The sequence below is a fragment of the Clavelina lepadiformis genome, chromosome 2, assembly GCF_947623445.1.
Source record: "Clavelina lepadiformis chromosome 2, kaClaLepa1.1, whole genome shotgun sequence".
NCBI classification, from domain to species: Eukaryota; Metazoa; Chordata; class Ascidiacea; order Aplousobranchia; family Clavelinidae; genus Clavelina; species Clavelina lepadiformis.
The window spans coordinates 17,829,831-17,849,635 of NC_135241.1; the positions used below are offsets into that span (position 1 = coordinate 17,829,831).

Genomic DNA, 19,805 nt, shown 5'->3' on the forward strand with positions numbered 1-19,805 from the left:
TTTGGTTCTAAGTAAAATTTGCGGGACTGGAATTGTTTGCGGTACAAGAAAAGAGAAAAACGGAAGAATAATATTACAAAATGGTTACAAAATTACAAGTTTAATAGATTTTGACCTAAAAAAAAGACCTAACGAAACAATTTGACCGTATTTTGACCTAACGTAACATTTTGACTTTATCTGACCTAATAACTTCTATACCACACGTCGTACAAAGCTGAAATTTGTTTTGTGCTTGTTTCATAGCATTCTGAGCAGGTAAAAAAAAATTGACCATATTGACTTTTGGTTGCCCTAGATATTACATACATTAGGATAGAAAAAAAACAGGATTTAGGTTAGGTTGGCTTCACGTGGTGTTGCTGTTCCGGAATTCTGGCTTGCGACCTCACGCACGCCTGCTTACTCATCTACAACTGGCACCTTAGAGTTGCGTCTAACTTGACTTTGGCGCGGTACGGTTGAGCTATGCTAAAACATTGCCATTTAAAAATACTAAAATCCTATTCAATTGATCAAACATCCTTTGTTACTACAGCACTTTGTTTGATCGATTAATGAGATCCCGGAATTTGTTTTTGTATCGCAAAGCTTTATCACCCACGAAGTATATTTAAAAAGTGTACGTACTGCTGGGTAGCGCATGAATGTTGGCAAGCGTGATGGCGATAGCTGAAGTACCGCTGCCACGGTTGCTAAATTGCGCAAGGGTCTATTGACGGCAAATGTTGTATTATACAAGTCAGTGTATAATACTTGAAAATTAAGAATTATGAAAAGCCTAGGACTGGGCTTTATTAAGCAGACGTTGTAAGAAGTAAAAAATATTAGCCTATGATTGTACTACCATACATGCATCCCAAACCACAAAATCTCAAGAACTTTTCATGTTGTATTGTATATTTTTCGCCATTAACTACATAGAGTGAAAGTTACAATATTAACCATTTTAGTTGCAGTATAGCACAATAAAACACATGCTCACCAACAATTAACGAGCAGGAAAAATAGAGGCAAAGCCGTAGACTATTGTCAAGTTTCTATATTACCATCTCAGGATTGCTGAATGCAGAGTGGGCCCTGAATAGGTTTTTCGAGACTGAGTTTGCTTAATTCGAAAATTTTTAATTTGAATAATTTTAGAAATAACCTAATACCAGACTGCAGAGTATGCCAGCATATCCGAGATTTTTTTGCCGAAACAGTATTGCACATCAGAACTATGCTTGACAGACTTGAGTCACGAGTCACAGTGCACACTTCTGGCTTCTTCCTTGCACATGAGAATTTTACTTCTGCACACTCGAGATCTCAGTGACAACTGCCATACCCTGCAGCCCAGGCCTGCCGGCTGCCACACTGGGTTATTCTGCGAAAACATAGGCAAAATATTGTACAGTATTTTAATCTTGGTAACATTGATCTATAACTATACAGTGCATTAGCTTTTTTATAGTTTGGCCTACTAGGTAACATTTTAAAATCAAGTTTGAGTTTTTGTCTTTTTGTATTTGTTTAGATTAAAGCTTTAAAATGCCAAAGAAAACAAAATCAAGCGATAACAAGTCTGTCGTCACAGATGAGATAAAAACAGAACAAATCACTGAAAATAAAACCAAGAAGAAAAAGTCCAAGAAAGCATTCTTTATGGAGCTAACAGAAGACGTGAAAGATATCCCTATGAAAGAGGAAACACAAACAAAAAAGAGAGGAAAGCGTAGAGCTCAGATTGAAACCGAAATGGAAAAAGTTTCCCTAGAAGATGACGGCTTGAAAAATGAGAATGATGATGAAACAAATCAAGAAGGAAATGATAGTGGCGATAAAGATGAACTTTTACAAGATTTTTTGCATGAAGATGGTCCATCTGCTGTTGAAGACTATTCCCTGGATGAAGAATTAATGAAAGGAATGTCCAGAAAGGAGAGGAAGAAGTACATCAAAGAAATGCAATTCAAGAAGCAAGTGGCTGAAGTGGAAGCAGTAAGAGCAAATGATGAGCTGAGTAATTTTAGCGTGTCACAACAACAGTCTGGTACGCAAAAGGCTACATTTGAAAATTCCTTGGATATTAAAATTGAAGGCTTTTCGATTGCTGCAAAAGGGAAGGACTTATTCAAAAATGCTGACTTAACTATAGTCGCTGGTAGAAGATATGGTTTGGTAGGACCAAATGGTAAAGGTAAAACTACACTTTTGAGACACATTGCTGCCAGAAAGCTTGAAATTCCACCCCACATTGATATCTTGTATTGCGAACAAGAGGTTGTTGCCGATGAAACATCAGCAATTGATTCTGTTCTAAATGCTGATACAGAAAGACTTCGCTTGTTAAAAAAAGAGAAAGAATTAATCGCCCGTCAGGAAAAAGGCGATTTGTCAATTCAGGATGAACTGAAGAAGCTCTATGAAGACATGGAGGCAATAGGTGTTGCTTCTGCAGAACCTAGAGCGAGAAGAATTCTTGCTGGTCTTGGCTTTACTGTAACTATGCAAGCACGAGCAACACAAGATTTCTCTGGTGGTTGGAGAATGAGGGTTTCATTAGCTCGAGCTTTGTTTCTCGAGCCAACCTTATTGCTATTGGATGAACCCACCAATCATCTTGACCTTAATGCAGTCATTTGGCTTGACAATTATCTTCAGAACTGGAAGAAAACATTGTTAATAGTTTCCCATGATCAGTCATTTTTGGACAATGTTTGTACTGATATTATTCATCTGGATAACCTTAAATTGTATTTATATCGTGGAAACTTTGGACAGTTTAAGAAAATGTATGGTCAACGATTAAAGGAACAAATCAAAGAGTATGAAAAGCAAGTAAAGCGCATCAAGGAATTAAAAGCACATGGTGCATCAAAAAAAACTGCCGAAAAGAAAACCAAGGACGCTTTGACACGTAAACAGCAAAGGGGCCAGAGAAGGGGGGCTGCAGTTATGGAAGAAAGTGTTGAAACTACCCAAGAGCTGCTTGTTAAACCAAGAGAGTATGTAGTTAACTTTACCTTCCCCAATCCACCATCCTTAAGCCCACCTATCCTTGGTCTTTATAATGTGAATTTTGGGTATCCAAATCAACCTCCATTGTTCAAGAACCTAGAGTTTGGTGTTGACATGGATTCTCGAATTGCAATTGTGGGCCCTAATGGTGTTGGCAAATCTACTTTGCTTAAACTTTTGTGCGGATATTTGGAACCCACCACAGGTGAATCAAAAAGAAATCACCGCCTGCGGCTGGCATTTTACAGCCAACATTCTGCTGATCAGCTTGACGTTCAAAAGTCAGCCACACAATATCTACAAGATAAATTTAACATGGAGTATCAATCCTCAAGGAAGAGACTTGGATCTGTTGGTTTGGTTAGTCACGCACATGAAATACCAATCCAAGATTTGAGTGGTGGTCAAAAAGCAAGAGTTGCTCTGGCAGAACTTGTTTCATCAGCCCCAGATATTTTAGTTCTCGATGAACCAACGAACAATCTGGATTTAGAGTCAATTGATGCACTTGCTGCGGCTATTAATGATTACAAGGGCGGCGTTGTAATTGTGTCTCACGATGCCCGCTTAATTACGGAAACTGACTGTACTTTATGGGTTGTTGAAGATCAAACTGTTAATCAAATTGATGGAAACTTTGATGACTACAAACAAGAAATTTTGGAATCGCTTGGTGAAGAAGTTGTCAAGAAATCCACATAAACTTTCTATGATGGTAAACTAGTTTATTGTTTTTGGTGTATGGGAATTTACGGTGAATTGCATCATGTTTTCTGAAAATTATTGCTATGCATGTGACAATGCATTTTAAGGCAACTTTTGTCATGAAGCATGAATGTGTGTAACATCTTTTATCAAAGACTTCCCCAGTGAAATATGAATAGGAAAAGTTGCAATGATGTTGTATGCAGAGTACAGAAAATCTGGGAATAAAAGGATTTTATTTTTAAAACTATTTCCAGAATGTATAAGTATTTGGTGGCTGTGAGCTGGTATTTAAAAATGTTTTCTGTGATAAAACCAAAACACTCATTTCTGTTATTTTTGAAAAATATGTATTTGCTTTATTGAACTTAATCTGTATGATATAAGTAATTTTAAGCAAAGATTTATATCTAATATTGTAAAGGCATTTAAATATCCTTCACTGGAAAAAATTCTTATGCATTTGTTGCAAAGTTGATATCGTGTGGTTTAATTAGTAAATATTATTGTTTGGATTGAATTTAACAGCTTATTTTAAAGAGTTCACCGACTATCACAAGTTGTTTGCTATCAATAGTCGAAACTTTATCAGTTATATTTACTTGTTGTTACATCACATATTTGCCAGCAATTTTAGAAACGGTTATTATAGTTTTTTTAACAGTACTATAAACTATTTAACAGTACTATATATGTGAGTGCTATTTGCTAAAGATATTCTTGGCCCAGCCACCATCTTTTAATTCTTAGTTTTAAATTTGGTATAGAAAAAATGTCTGTGTTGTTGTGGTGTTTTCCATCTTGTGTTTCAGTATAACAATAAATACTTATGGGCTTTTAGGAAATGTTTCTTAAGCAATTGTGTTGGACTTTACTATGTGCATTATATTTGTGAATAGATTAGTAGGTTGGTGTCAAAAATGATTGCGGAAAACTCAGATATCAAGCTACCACGGAAAAAGCATTTTCGGCAACGAGCGCATTCCAATCCCCTTGGAGATCATAATGTGGAGTATCCTATTAGTCCACAAACCATGGATTGGTCCAAGCACTTTCCATTTCATTTTCAAAAAAAATATACATCCAATTGTTCAGAAATGGTATAAAATTCTGCTCTATGTACTTGTGTAATATTTGTGATAATATTGTTGATTAATTATCCTTAATCATAATCTTGCATATAAGAACCGTCCCACTTTTTGTCATATATGACCACTTAGTTACTGTGTTGATTATACTTAGTCGCAACTACAAAAAGATCCTTATACTCTTTCCAGCATTTAGACTCAACATTTCACATGTTCCCATCTTTCACTGTACGCCATGTATTTTAGGACATCCTGCAAAGGCAAGTTGAAGTGGCAGATATTGGATGTGGCTATGGTGGACTTTTAATTGCTCTTTCAAAACTGTTGCCAGACACATTGATTGTTGGTTTGGAAATACGTGTTAAGGTAATGTTTTCCGAGTTGGAAAATTGTTGGTTGGTTCCTTCAAACCTTTCTTTGGTAATAAACCCTGAATCCTTGTTGAATGGAAAAGTTATATATAATGTATAATGGCGGGTAAATATTAGAAGACTTGACGTTTTTCATTTTTAGGTTTCGGAATATGTCCAAGAACGAATACATGCATTGCGTCAATCTGATGAAAATGGATGTCAGTTCCAGAATGTTGCCTGTATCAGAACCAATGCCATGAAATATCTTCCAAATTTCTTTAGGAAGGGCCAACTGAAGAAAGCTTTTATACTTTTTCCAGACCCTCATTTCAAGAAACAAAAGCATAAATGGAGAATCGTTAGTTCCACACTGTTGGCGGAGTATGCTTATATTTTGCAGGAGGACGCATTGATGTATACAATAACAGATGTACTGGAGGTACACGAATGGATGGTGAAACATTTTAGTGAACACCCATTATTTGAAAGGGTGCCAGAAAACCATATAAAAGATGACCCTTGCTATAAAGGCATGTTTGTCAGCACGGAAGAAGGGAAAAAAGTCGCGCGAAATAATGGTGATAAATTTCCAGCAGTTTTTAAACGAATCACACTGCGTTGAACTTTCGTTATTATGTGACTTGTTTGTTAGGCAGTTTTGTGTTACTGTCCTGAAGCTCCATGGACTCACTACCGCTCACATCTTTGGTTAAGTATGTATTAAACGTTGGGAAATTAATAATCATGAACCTGATGTTATCTTGTTACATCTCTTAGTATTTGACGTTGACAATGTTCAAGCTCTTTCTCAAAAAGTTTCTTATTCCAAAAACATTGAGGTGCGAATAAGATTTAAAAAAACACCGCACTGTTCAAATAATACTTTCCGAAAAAAATAGTACCACAAAAATTTCAAACTAACAAAATATTTCAAGAGATTAATCCAAATCTATTTGGACGAACAAGTGTAAATTTCTCAGCTCAACATGCTTTTTGTTTATCGAGTTTCTTTAAAATAGGGAGGAAAGTCGACACATAGGTTGTGCAGTTTCATATCAAGGACTTCGGGACCGCTCGTTTTGGTGCAGGTCTTGCAACAGCCTGCGATGCTCGATCGTCTTCACTCGAGCTGGGCATTTTTTAATTTTGCTTCAGGCCGAATAATTCAGAAATAGTTATATGCTTTCAGCGAAGACACAATGATGAAAATAAACCAAAGGAGGATGAGAAACCCGGCGCTAAGCAGTTTGCTGCGCATTGGCCCGCCTAGTTCACCTCCGAAATAAAACCGTCTGAAAATCAACGTATCAGTTATTGACGATAGTACCTAAAGGTTCAAGTACAAAGGCGTAAACCACATTTCTATTTACCTAAAGAACAAGAAAGTAACGCAAACAGCTCCGAACGAATCAAAGATCATAACAGAGAATTCTATACTAGTAACGTCCACGCGGTATTGCTTTCCACCTGCCAGCAAAGCCATCGTTCTTATTACCCAAGGTAGTCCTAAGCCAAGAAATACGTTGACACTGCAAACAGTAGAATAATTCTAACCCAAATAACATGAGTAAATAAAAAGCCTTGATATCAAAGAAACAGCTGCCTTACCTGTTACTTCCGGTGATGTTTCCGATGGATGCATCTGCGTAGTCATCTTGCAGAGCGGCTGCTCTTGACGCCAATGTATCCGGCAAGCTTGTGCCTAGTGCTATTATTGTAATCCCGGTTACTTGTGTCTTTAAACCAGTGACGCATCCTAGAAGGTGACCGAGCTGTGTGCAAAAGCAGTTAATTTGTTGTATGACAACGAGTTGAAGAAAGTCAGTCGATATTCTCCCTGAAATTCATATTACACAGTGTTACCTGTTCAATCACTGCCGTTAAACCACCAATCATAAACATCGATACTAAGAATGCGGGGTAACCACCAAATGCGTTACGCGTCGGAGCCAGAGCAAAGAAAATCTTCCAAGGCATTGAAATTGCATGCAAGAAGAAGTCCGTGCCAGATGGAGGGATCTCATTTCCGTATTCGTCCACCTCGCCGCCAACTATCATGGCACTGTTGGAAAAATAAAAGTATAAAATAAGAAGTTTCCGAAATAAACACAAGAATGCGCTTTTTAAACATAGAAAGTCACTTACCTTTTGATCTGGCCGACCCAACTTGCACCATTCTCTTTCATTATAACTATGCTGTTGATGCCTGGAAATATAGTCACTTCATATGGAGAATGTAGCCTAATTGTTGACTATAACGCACTTAGCTTAATCTCTTACCGCCTGGTTGTAAGTTTAAATTGGCAACAGCTGCACTGTGTTCTCCGAGATGTGACCCCTGACTTGGGTTTCTCAGAACAATAACAAAATTTTTTGTTTCCTGAGTAAATAGTAAGCAAATTGAATTCAAGTCGATAACAATTCGCGCATGCATTGCTCAGGAGTCATATTTTGCGCTTCATTGTTATGGCCCATAAGCAAATGCGAACTTTAACGTTTATAAAAATTTAAGATTAGTTATGTTTCGGATGATCCTACTTGTGGATGAATTCTAGATTATCTTTTTCGCAATGTTGAAAAGAAGTGATTACGCAAACACGTAACAAAATCAAGAAGAACGCTAAAATTGTTACCTTTACATCTTTATTGATTTGAACTGTTATTATTTTCGAAGTTTCGTGATGTTCGAACTCAAGTACTCCGTTTGCTTGTATATAATCCACACCAGGTGCGGTATCAACTCCACCTACAGCTGTCCCATCTCTGCAAATTTCATTAACCTTATTACGAATAAGCACAACGAAACAATAACCTCATAAATGAAAAATATTTTCTTCGCCACTGTACAGCATGATATTTTGAGTGTGCGGAAACTTGTGTCGTCTCAAGTCGTTTTTATAGAAATGGTTCGTTTAGGAGTCACTGGTCATCCGTATTACTTCGCTGATTATTTAACCCTGTATAATTGAAAGGGCTTTGGAACAGTCTGTCCGGCAATTCAACGTACACAGTTGCATAGTGAATTTTGACTTTTCCATCGCATCCATTCTGACGCAGGACAGTGGCTTGGACTTCACCGGCATCCATGTCGGCGTAAAGTTGTGTCATTTCAAGAATGAAGTCTCCAGGCTCTGTGCGGAAACAGAGTGAGTAGCCTATTTCTCCACAACAGTTATTTTAGCATTGCACAAGCATATTGTTTAACAACTGTAGCTTACAACAGCACCTGGACACAACTAAATAACCAAGACTTTCGATTGCATTTTTTATAGATTTTTCTTACTGTCATCGTCGATGATTGTAACCCTGGCAACGGAAGGGTCACCAAGGCTAGCGTCATTGCTTGGATTTTTCAGAATGATGTAGAAATCCGTGTCGGGAAAATATTGATCGTCATTTATAATGGGTATATTGATGGTTTGAACAAAGTCTTCTTCCGTAAAGATCTATCATAATGTACAGTATAAATACTATATACCATAAACAAGGTATACAGCATAAAATTGAAACTTTAATTTATAATGCTGTATTTGATATAGGCCTATGGTAAGATGTCAGCTAGTAACTACAAATTTTTTTTCAACATATCTTCATTAGGATGAACACGTCTTGATACTTTACCAGAGTTCCAGAAGTGTATTTGAAATCTTTGTTTATTTTTGCTGTGCCTTCTCTGGTTTCGTAGTCAACCGATACTACCCCAGTCACAAGCTGTGTATCAAACTTTCCTTCGGCGTTTGTTGTTGGAATAACTATTTGTCCACGGGGCCTGTAAATTTGCCAAAACATTGATTAAGAGCCACGTAAGCATATAAGGAAATAGTCATAGCAATCATTTTTTTCTATTTCAGTACACCTTTGGTTGATTTTTACACAGTAAACCCATATATGAGCAAATGTATAGCGTGGGCCTATATTTTTCATCAAAACACCAACCGTTTTCTTCGGTGAAATAAAACGCTGACTGAAAGAGACCCGGCACTTTCCAAAACTGCGTAGGTTGAAGAAGCAAAAGCAATGTTTCCACTTGATTCGTCTAATTTGTTAAACAAACTGTTAAAATTCAATCAAACTTTGCGTTTTGCTCTGGGCTTTTATTTAATCCTTTTATCAACTTAGACGTAGTGGTTTATATATCTTTAAACAATATGCATAGCTATACTTATACATACAGTTTATTGTAGAGAAGATAGATAAGGTAACATGCATGTTGCACCACTGACAAGGAAGTTATTATAACCTTTACGAACGGCAAGCTACAGTACAACGTTTACGAACGGTAAGCTACATATGTTGTCAAAGAACGAAATGTTTCTGAATTTAGAATAATTACAGTGCAATTCTTTATTTGCAAAGCAGAAATTTTAGTTTCAACATGCACGTAAAATCAGTTTGGCGCTATAACTAGATTTTCTATTTTAAATATTAGCTTTCATTGAAAGTAACAGTATAAGTTGGCAGTTCTGTACAACGTATCGTTAGACTGACCCGACAATTCCTTGACATCAACAGGAACTAAACACAAATTGACTACAATAAAGCGACAGCCAAGACCATGCATAGCACATTTAATTGCTACTTCTACATTTATCTTGGTGGACTAAGGCTTTTCTTACCTAGTACCTTCAGCGACAAGGGGAAAGCTTGTAGAAGTACCAATTGAGTGAGTTTAAACAATAATAATTATTTAAATAGTGCTTATTTTTCGGATCTCCAACATACCATGATCCTAACCTCCGGATAGCCCAAGCCACATAACGCGCGTTCTATACAGTAAGGTACCTGTACCGAATAAGGCCCACCTAACACTTTTTTGAAAATAACTCAAGAACCATAAATGAGAATAGACTGAAAAATCGTATTCTATTAGTGAGGGTATATGACTACAACATATTAAAACCACAATACCTGACAACCCCCCAAAAATTTTTTATAAAGAAATTAAAAATTCAAAAAAATGGGCCTTATTAGGAGCATAGGCTCCTAATAAGGCCCACCAATTTTGTGAGTATTTTGATTCAAAACATAGTAATAGACAACATATAACATTATTAGAAATTTCACATGTTAAGTTGTACAAACATTTAAAAAGATTCCACTAGGCGCATCAAAGTAACTGCAACAATTTGCCAACTGATGACTGGAACCACTCTTGAAGTCTGGACATCAATTAGCCAAGCATCTTGTATGGGCCTTATTAGGCGCATGTGGCATCCACGAAAAAAATGTCACATTTTTATCATCAGAAAAATTTTAGCAAAAAAAAGTGCATTATCCTTTTCAATACTAAGTTGGTTGTTACATGAAAACTTCAGCCGGCTGACAACAGTTCATTTAACCGGCCAAATTCTCACTTACTTTTTTTCTAAATTAACAAAACCACCTTAACTGCAAATATCAAATTTTTGTTGTGCTCTAGCGAATCGGTTGATCACGTGGCAAGGATGAAATCTGGTAAACCATCATGAATTTATATTAGTTTTTATGTAGGGACAAAATCTTTCATTAATTTGCACGGGTTTACGAAATATGAGCAATGGGCCTTATTAGGGACCGGGCCTTATTCGGTACAGGTACCTTATAAGTTAAATGAAACCGCAAATTTTACAATTTCTTGAACTTAGCTTAAAATTATCTTCCAAGTTCTCTAAAGTACAATACTGTATAGCTCATTACCCAAACTTTTATCTATAACTTATCTTAAAATATGGAAATTATCCACAAATTTATTTTGGTGATGTTATGTCTTGGGAAATTTCAATATTCCATTATAAGTAATTATACTGTGGTTCATTTTTTCGGTCTACGCTTCACACTGTCTTCCAGGAATCATTAACTTAGAATGCTGTTTTAGCTTTAAAAAATGCAAAAAAGTGCGTTCTTACCGTGAATGGCGTTGTTACTTGCATAAAGCCTTCTCATGGCAGCTATTTTGGATACAACAGAGAGGAGACGAGGCTCGGTCTTCGGAGTTGATGGCTTCGGGGAATCTTCTACATTCGTGTAGTTTGCCGGTATACGTCTAGAGCCGGCCATTGCTCGTATGGCTGCATGTCGAAACCTATATGTGAATATGTTTGTTTTGACTTGGTAATCCTACATTTAGGCCTGTTAAATAGATGGTGTTAAATAGTGCACAGCATTTACGGGATTGTCGAGCAGAGTAAATAATTTTGAAGCTGAAAGCTATACACCAGCACCGAAACCTTAAAAATATTTTGCATAGATCTTTTACCTGGCCCTTGCGAATGGTCGATATTTCCGCTCTTGGTCATCAGTTGTAGAAAGTGTTTGTGCCGCAGCATGATGAGAGTCGGTCTGTCTTACAGCTAGTTCTATGGCCCTATCGTATAAAAGAAAGATATTACTTCTTGTAAATCACAATTGCACTACAGAAAAAATGTTACTTTTATAAACAGCAAATTATGTTAGTACAACCAATCAAAGCATATCAAAGAAACACAAGCAACAAGTACAACAAAACTTACGTTGGGTCAGGTGTAACAATTGAAACATTCTTTCTTTGTCTGTGCTTGTGCAAATGGCTACCACCATCGAGGACGTCATTCACCTGACCATTGCTTATTGAGCACACACCATCACCACTTCAAGAAATTGCAGCACGCATTGTGTTAGTTCATATTGTTAGTAGGGGTAGTATAGGTTTTGCGTGTTCAAGTGGCAATACGCAGTTGCAATTCGCATACATTCTAATTTCTTTCAAAGAAAAAAGAAGATTACCAAAACAAAGCAATAAGTTAAGCAATGTTCCCTCTAATTTTTCACGAGTCTGAGCAAACACACTAACTCCCTGAGCGGTCCCTTGGACCAGTGTGAGCAACATCAGACGTGCAACGTGCGCACTGTGGCCATTATTATGCCTTTATTTTATTTTTAATTCAGGTTGGATTTTTTTCTTGTGCGCAGCACAGATTTTCTGTGCGCAGAGACCGTGTCAGCAGTGCGCATTCGCGCACGCGCGCAGCTTAGAGGGAACATTGAAGTTAAGGAATAATACCATCACGGAGTGAAACGAGACCGAGGGTGTATTGAGCTAACAATAGAAAATAGGCGTGAACTTATTTTTTGATGAAAATTTTCCAGCCGTTTTTTACTTACTCTAGTGATTAGGCCTATGTAAGAACGCTTTTCGGTGCTGCACGCGGAGGAAAACAGATCTTTTGTTTTACGACGCTCTGACTATGCGAACTCAATGCCTTACCCAGTATAGGTACGCTTGGTTCTTTTGTATTTGATGTTTTAATGAGCAAATTCTAACGAGGTCAGGCTGTGTTTGGTATAAAAATAGCTTTGAATTAAACCAGACGCTACTGTTTTGTTTCCAATGTCTTTTGTCTGCATATCTTCAGACTTTTTTCACACGAGGAAATTACACACAAATCTTATAATACATTGCTGTAATCACTTTGGCGGTTGTGAATGTATGATGATTTAATTATCAAACGTTTATGTGTTATTTTTCTATTGTGTTTGAGTCAAAATCATTGTTCGATGTGCGACTAAAACAAAGCGTTGCTCATTCTTGATTTTAATCGAATTTTTACATACAGCCTAATAAGGAACAAATTAACCCAGTGTTTCTCAATTATTTCCAACCACAACTATAATTTCTTCTGCACCGCATACCAATAAAACAAAATGAAACACGTTGTTGTGTATTTTCGTCAAACGTGAAGTCACAACTTACTTGCTCCAAGTTTTGCGATGTTTTTCTGGTGATCTGTGAGGCGTCGACCGCAGCCCTACTGAACAACGGCGAGAGGTAATTCCGTTGGCAATCTACAAAAACGCTTTTATGTACAATGAAACCGTCTTTTCCTGGGGAGAAGACGGAAAAAAAGCCGTTTATAAAATATAACCAGAACGATATATGTGCATACATCCTATATTATGTCTTACATGAACGATGACATTATTAAGATTCTAGCATGTAATTCAAATATGCAAAAATTATCATCTAACCGTTTGAACCTCTGCCTGTTCTTGTCTGTGCTGAACCTTTCGTTGTCTCCAGCGGTGTACCCACCACGAGTTATCTTGGGCGTAAGCGCTAAGGACAAGGATAGGAAAAAAGAGCAAAGTAATCCAAGCTTCCCATGGCTCTACTATGCCTGGTGATATCCAGAGGAGCACTGCTAACAACCAAACGTATGCGAGCAGTGACCATATGGACGTTAAGGCGAAAACACCTGTGGAAAAAAACGTGAACGATTTTATTAATTTCAAAAGCTAAAAATTATACGCTTAAGGTAAACCTGAAAACTTCTAATAAACTATTGTTGATTTTTTCTTTTAATACAATAATCTTGTTGGTGGTTATAGCTGACTACCGCTACGCTAAGATAAACAAATATCTTCATAAAGCAGCGAATAAATAATTAATTTATCAGAACTCATCACGTTCATCACAAACTCAAGGTACTTTGTCTTTAAATCTATATTTTGTTGGGTTCGAGTTGCGCCTCAGCAGGTTGCTATGATCAGCAATAGATTAATTCTAGATTTATGGATGCTAGCTATGTAATCGATTTTATTCAGAACGTACGGTAAATTCTCTATTTGAAAATCTCGTTAGTAATTAATTATTATGGATTCTCTATCCACAAGTAAAAAATATAAAAAACTATACAAGTATCTATTTTTTTCTCAAACTATACTTTAAATTATATTTACATTCATACGTCGTGCTTCAAATAGAAAACACTTTGTGTAACTCAGTATGCTTTTATAGTATTAGTGCAATTCAATCTACGTAGCCCAGGCGCAAGCAAAACACAATAATCAAAGGCATATATATTATACATTCAAATGCATTAAACGCCAATGGCACTAAAGTTCTACATGACGGTTGTTAAAACTTACCTAAATCTCTAATAGTTTTAAAACCGGGTGATGATACACTCACAATGCAAACTGCGGTGATAACAAGGAGATTGAAAGCAGCGCTTCCGACAATTGTGTAAAATCCTAATCCTCCATCGCTATTTGATACTCCGGACGCTAAATCGTTGATAGCTTCCACTGTGGCTAAAAGGATTTCCGGAGCACTACTTCCAAGAGCAAGAAGCGTAAGGTTTGCGACCGTCTCGTTCCAAACCAAGACCTGCTTTTTAACATTCTCGTGTTTCTCTTCATCCCAGTCTACGATTGTCCTTTTCTTGCTAGTGATTACCTTTCACAAGAATTCTTATTGGTAATCAAGAGTTTATATGAAAAGAATGTTTAAACAAAAGTAATATGTCCTAAAAGCTTAAATTGGTCTCATTAGATTTGGTAGCGGTTAATAATGTTTCTTTACACTTTAAAGCTCGATCTTATGCGTTGTGTGATACAGTGTTTTGGCTTTTTGGGAAAACATGGCATTTAGAAAAAACAAGGCAAACAAACCTTTAGGCGCTTGAACAGGTGTCAGAGAAGACAATCACAAAGGTAAATTTGCTGATTGCTTAAAAAGTGTAAAAATCGATTTTGCAATAAGCTTCTACATTTCTATTCAGTGCATTCATTGAGATGTCATGAGATTAGGAACATTTTGAATGAGTTTTTAATGAGGTCATATACTTGCAATATTTTGTGCAAATGCAGCATTTGAGTACTGTATAATAATAATAACCAACGTCGCGTAATAAGAACATCATAGGCTTTTATAAATCGTAAATTTTCTTTTTTCAGCTGAAAATTATTTCCAAACAAAAGCATATAGATCTAAGAATAAAGCACGTGAATACTGAATATTGTCAGAATATGTCAGAATATCTGTCACAAAAGGATAGCCGCAAAGCACTTCGTTCTTTTAATCCGCTATAACGTTTCGATAGCCGAAATACGTTCTTGTAACAACAGAACCTTTAATCGCTGCCTTTTGGCGAGGTTTCACGTGCCATGCCTTTGATTTAACCGCATATATGCTTCTTACTAAAATGTTTGCGTGTTTGGGAAATGAACTGCTAAGAATTGAGGTTACGTAATTACTAATTAGACAAACTACTTTGTTCTTGAACAACAAGAAGCATGTAAACGTCTGCATGAAATGCACCACATGCTTGTAATTGTACCATTCTACTGGCCTTTTAAATGCTTTAACCTTTTTTATCAGTAGAGGTCTGAGCTTTGTCGCAAGTAAATTAAAGGGAAACTTACCATATTATCTTCGCTGGATCTATTCGTTTTTAAACATTTATACATTTCCCACACTCCCTTTAGTTACATTTACCTTTTGTAAAACTGTATATACAGGCTACTGCAATATTAGATTACTTCTAATCAAAATCAATGATCGCTATTCATGTCCAGTACTGTATATGACGAAAAGGTTTAAAAAATATTGAATATGTCATGACTTACTTCTATGCTGGTCATAAAAACATCACTTCCGATGGCCACTCCGATGAAGATGTAGATGATGGCCAGTATGTAAAGAATTATTCTCACGACATCCGGCCAAAGATTCTCGGCTGGAAGAAGAATCCAGCTCTGGCAATATTTCTCGGTAAAGTTTCCTGTTTCATCGACCGGAGCATATTCGACTACGTAGCCGTTCGAAAAATAGGTTATGACTTCTACAGTAGACATCGCTAATTCTCATCAACCGAGCCGCTAGTAAATCTCCAAGGCGCTTTGCTGTAGATCTGGGCTGGAATCATATGATCCAGGAGACAACTCAGCTTTATCCAATTGTTTGACTTGCAAGTAACAAACAGATTTTCAAACTTAACTTGCGCTACAAAGAAAACGACTTTGAAGCACGTCACACGGTAGAATTTGGGAAAGGTTTGCGTAATAGAAAGAGTAATTACGTCGTTAACTTTATTTTATTCATTTCGCGTTCCCTCATAAACGCAGAAGCTTATAAATAAGGCAAGGTTTTTTGACGTGCACTTTCACGTGCCTCCTTCCTTTTCTACAATTTCTTGTAGTGTTACATGATGCATATGGCTGTGACAATGTGTAATTAATCAGTCGTACATGCAGCTTGGAATGTCTACTGTCCTCATAAACACATGTAACTTTTTACGCATCGGTAAACATCGAACTTGCAACGCTTTCCCTAATTACAGTAAATCTTGGAAGATAAAATGCCAACAAAAAATCATCCAAAAAATGTAAAAGTCATGATCAAAAAGTCAAAGGCCAACGCGAAATGCTCTTCTGCTTCTACTCGCAGCAGCAAATGATAATGCATTGTTTGTTTCAGCTTTTTCTAACAATTTTTAATATTTTTCAATAGCCTAAAACCACTTGTTTTGTAAGGTCTATGGCAAGAATTCATTTCAATTACAGCAGATGGTTTTAGCTATATAAAACGATGTCGCCTTTATTTATTTAGCTTGATCTTAACTAAGTCTCAACTACATCAGAAACCCTATTTCAATTTTACGATTTTTCTCTGCTTTATAATTGTTTGCAGTCACCTGAGCTAAACTAGCCTATGCGTTCGCATCTCTAATTTACATTATATTAGTTCAGTAAAAAGGTTATAAAAACGTCTATACTTATATGAGACCATTTCTCCTGTCTGCTAGAAATTGAACTCGATCTCAGCTGTAATTCGGTAAACATTCATCCCAAAGATTGCGTTACCGGTAGGCAAACACGCATCTTTTCGGCCAAATAATCTTACTGGTTTTGAAGTCAAGGTAAAATTGTCGTTTGTTAATATTTCATATAAAGGGCAGTGCACAAAAGAGCTGTGTCAATTGCTAATTCGAAATCGATAAGGTCCTATTAGTCGCAACGCTTTGCTTTTAGAGTATTTAGACAATTGAAAAATATACCAAAAGGAAACAGATCTATTGCCATGTCATAATTCAAAAAGATAAAAAAGACTGTCACAAAACTCATCTTTCCGCTGAATGATCTCCCAATAAAATCACTTTCTTTTAAAGCTTTTTATACATATGCAACAAGCGTCTGCCAACATGAAAACTACTTTTGTATGTGCGGCTAAAAGCTACACTGCCTAGTGCCTATTGTCTATTGCCGACGCGACATAAGCCGAAACATAAATAATTCTTAATTGTAATGTAACCTTAGTGTAAAGCTTAAACGCAGCCTTATCCACAATAAGTTTAATTTTAGATCAGCTTTGTTTTTCTTTCTGTGTAATACATGCGTCTCGAACTAGGAGCTTGTATCTCGCTTGTCATTATAAGAATTCAATCGGTAATGGAATATTGAAAGCTTGGCTGCAAGTCGATTTTTCTGCTTGAAACAGCAAGCACCCCCAAAAAGCTGATTGCGTTTTGTGATTAACAAACAGCCCACAAATGAAATTGCTATCGCAATCGACCTTGAACTCCATGTCAAGGTACTTTGGCACCGGGTTGACATGTAATCGACGTCAACGCAAGACATTTCATTTAAAGCTTAATATGCCGATTTCGACATATCATCTACTGGCCCTATGAACGGTGGCAAATTTTCACCGGGAGCAGGGTTAAAAGTAAAACAAGCTTCCAAGTTAAACTGTACACATGAAGCATATAGTATTTGCGATTAATTAATCGGACAAGTTTTGAATTCATTATGATCTTATACTAACATAGTGAACATATATTCAAGTAAAATACAATATTTAATAGGGGATAAAGTGTTTTTTCAATAAACACCTTTATTCTGCGTATGTATGTATGCCCAATTTCCTATCGGTGTTTTGTTTTTCGCTTATCTCGAGTTTCAAATTAGACTATCATTCTCCCTCGCTTTGTCTGTCTCTCAAGTTTCGTGTACAGTATCTAGAGTACTTACAAAACCTTCCGTTGTAGATAATAGGCACATATATGTTGTGTAAATTATTAACTTCAACTTAAAGTCAAATTCGTGATTTAGATCAACACGTTCTCCGAGCTATAGTTTCACTTAGCAAGTTAGAAGATACCAAGCAATAATTTGCAACTCTACTTTCGCATCCCGGTTATTAAATATTTATGATCATATTAGTTTGTGAAGACAACAAAGAAGAAATTTTCCTTAGAAAGTTTTCAATATTGATATGTTTGCGTCTCTGTCGAGCTCATGATCGCAGCACGTCAAAGTTCGGTGTTTTAAGGGGTCATGACCCATTTCAACGAGATAGGCTTTTCAATGCAAAGTACATTAAATCAAGACGCTACTGTCGCAAATTCACATCATAAACCTACACTGAATTTTGGCTTGCAACGACATCTAGGTTATGACTGTCTACAGTCTTAATTTGGACAAAATCCATGTACTCAGTTTTCCATAACAGCTACCTAAACTTTACAGCAAGTTTTGAACTTAAAAATTTAGCACAAATACTCCTAAAAACCGAAAAATCAAACCCTCAAAAAATGTACAATTTAGCCTAAACCTGGAACCAGCTGTCGCCAAAACAACAACAAAACTAGTTCACATCGACGTCACATGCGCGTTGGACCGGAAAATTTCTTACTTTTTTTAATATGACGCATTGAGTACGAACACGTAATAATCACTGTGTTGCCGGCTCAAAATTGTCTTTATGTAGGGTAGTGAGCCCTTATAGGGAATTTTTTAATCCGACTGTCTAAGGTTAAAGACGCTTGCATTAGAACATACCAACTGAAAGTCCAACGTGCGCGAAAGATTGGCCATCTCTATCGAAAAGAGCTTGAATGTTTATCAAATAGATCAAATTTACACTATCCGCTAGATGGCGATTAGAGCACAGACATCCTTAATTGGTCAAAAGACATCAATTAAGGTTAAAATTCTGAACCAGCCACAAGTAATTTAGTCCCATTGAAAATCTATGCGCTGTGTACGACATGGCGAAACGCAGGAAGCCTGGAACAAGATTATAATTCAACAATACGCTAGCAGGATCTGGCAAAAAGGCGATTTTATGTGTTGCCAGATTATCTTAGGAGCGCTCGCAGGAAAGTCGTAGGAAGACGACGTCTAGCAGTAATATAGACAAGACACACCTACTGATAACATAAAAACTGCGATCGTATTTATTTCCGTTTTGTAAATCAACATGGAGCGCGACCTATGCCCTAGGGGAGAAGCTTGCCAAAGATATGCAAGGGATGGCTTGGTCGTTAACGTTCTGACAACGATTTAAAGGTTTTTAACGAATTTTCCAAGCAAATGCAATCAACTCAAGAACAACCAGTAACACGTGAGACAAGCTGTGTCCATACCTTTCAATTCCTTGGTCGGCGTTTTCGAAAGCTTTGCATAGGTAAGTTCTTTACAAAAGAAGACACTAGCAGCGCGATGAAAGCACGTTCGCGAAAAAAGTTTGCCATCCATTTTCATTCGAGGTTGTTTGCTCAGTACGAAGCCTGCATCGAAAATCACTTGAAAAGGATCTTCAAACTGTGACAAGTCTGCTAAACAACGCAACAGAAGCTGTTTTAGCCGGCCTGCAAGATGATCACAGCGAATGAATGTCGACGGTTTTCTTTCGTTCGCCGTGGTAAACCGCGACCACTGTTATGGAACAACAACAAAATACGTCTTGTACTAAATGACAAATCATAATTGCTTTGCAAACAGACCGTTGCCAAATACTTCAATCAATGAATTTTGGGTGTAATATGTTGAGGTAAAACCACCAAAAAATGCAAAAGTGTAAACGATACATTTTCGAAAACGCTGCCGACAGGCAGCCATTTTGAAAACACAATAC

The 19,805-nt window shown here is 36.9% G+C and overlaps 3 protein-coding genes across 20 annotated transcripts in view; 2 read left to right on the top strand and 1 right to left on the bottom strand.

Annotated features, from left to right (window-relative positions):
• Positions 1-396: 396 nt before the first annotated feature.
• On the top strand, positions 397-4,612 carry LOC143447522 (ATP-binding cassette sub-family F member 1-like). Its single transcript, XM_076947703.1, has one exon. The coding sequence runs from the start codon at positions 1,534-1,536 to the stop codon at positions 3,703-3,705; it is 2,172 nt and encodes a 723-aa protein (XP_076803818.1). The 5' UTR covers positions 397-1,533; the 3' UTR covers positions 3,706-4,612.
• An 8-nt stretch (positions 4,613-4,620) lies between these two features.
• LOC143447524 (tRNA (guanine-N(7)-)-methyltransferase-like) lies at positions 4,621-5,903 on the top strand. The gene is made up of 3 exons (XM_076947706.1): positions 4,621-4,808; positions 5,043-5,162; positions 5,310-5,903. Exons 1-3 carry the CDS (start codon positions 4,629-4,631, stop codon positions 5,769-5,771), a joined length of 762 nt encoding a protein of 253 aa, XP_076803821.1. The 5' UTR covers positions 4,621-4,628; the 3' UTR covers positions 5,772-5,903.
• Positions 5,904-6,000: 97 nt separating this feature from the next.
• The window catches only part of LOC143447518 (sodium/calcium exchanger 3-like), a 42,361-nt gene continuing 28,556 nt past the window's right edge, over positions 6,001-19,805 (bottom strand). For 13 of the 18 annotated variants that reach the window (XM_076947682.1, XM_076947694.1, XM_076947692.1 and 10 more), the window contains 19 exons: positions 15,515-19,606; positions 14,033-14,342; positions 13,133-13,359; positions 12,858-12,949; positions 11,638-11,754; positions 11,385-11,492; positions 11,035-11,210; positions 9,766-9,792; positions 9,086-9,185; positions 8,771-8,918; positions 8,433-8,595; positions 8,157-8,280; positions 7,783-7,912; positions 7,430-7,529; positions 7,295-7,355; positions 7,013-7,211; positions 6,758-6,921; positions 6,520-6,678; positions 6,002-6,441 (listed from right to left, as the gene is read on the bottom strand). In XM_076947682.1, the coding sequence (XP_076803797.1) occupies positions 6,315-6,441; positions 6,520-6,678; positions 6,758-6,921; positions 7,013-7,211; positions 7,295-7,355; positions 7,430-7,529; positions 7,783-7,912; positions 8,157-8,280; positions 8,433-8,595; positions 8,771-8,918; positions 9,086-9,185; positions 9,766-9,792; positions 11,035-11,210; positions 11,385-11,492; positions 11,638-11,754; positions 12,858-12,949; positions 13,133-13,359; positions 14,033-14,342; positions 15,515-15,742 (2,760 nt within the window). In that variant the 5' untranslated portion in view covers positions 15,743-19,606 and the 3' untranslated portion in view covers positions 6,002-6,314. Of the gene's footprint in view, positions 6,442-6,519; positions 6,679-6,757; positions 6,922-7,012; positions 7,212-7,294; positions 7,356-7,429; positions 7,530-7,782; positions 7,913-8,156; positions 8,281-8,432; positions 8,596-8,770; positions 8,919-9,085; positions 9,186-9,765; positions 9,793-11,034; positions 11,211-11,384; positions 11,493-11,637; positions 11,755-12,857; positions 12,950-13,132; positions 13,360-14,032; positions 14,343-15,514; positions 19,607-19,805 lie in introns of all 18 variants that reach the window. The other 5 variants (XM_076947695.1, XR_013114105.1, XM_076947698.1 and 2 more) reach the window with 5 other exon arrangements.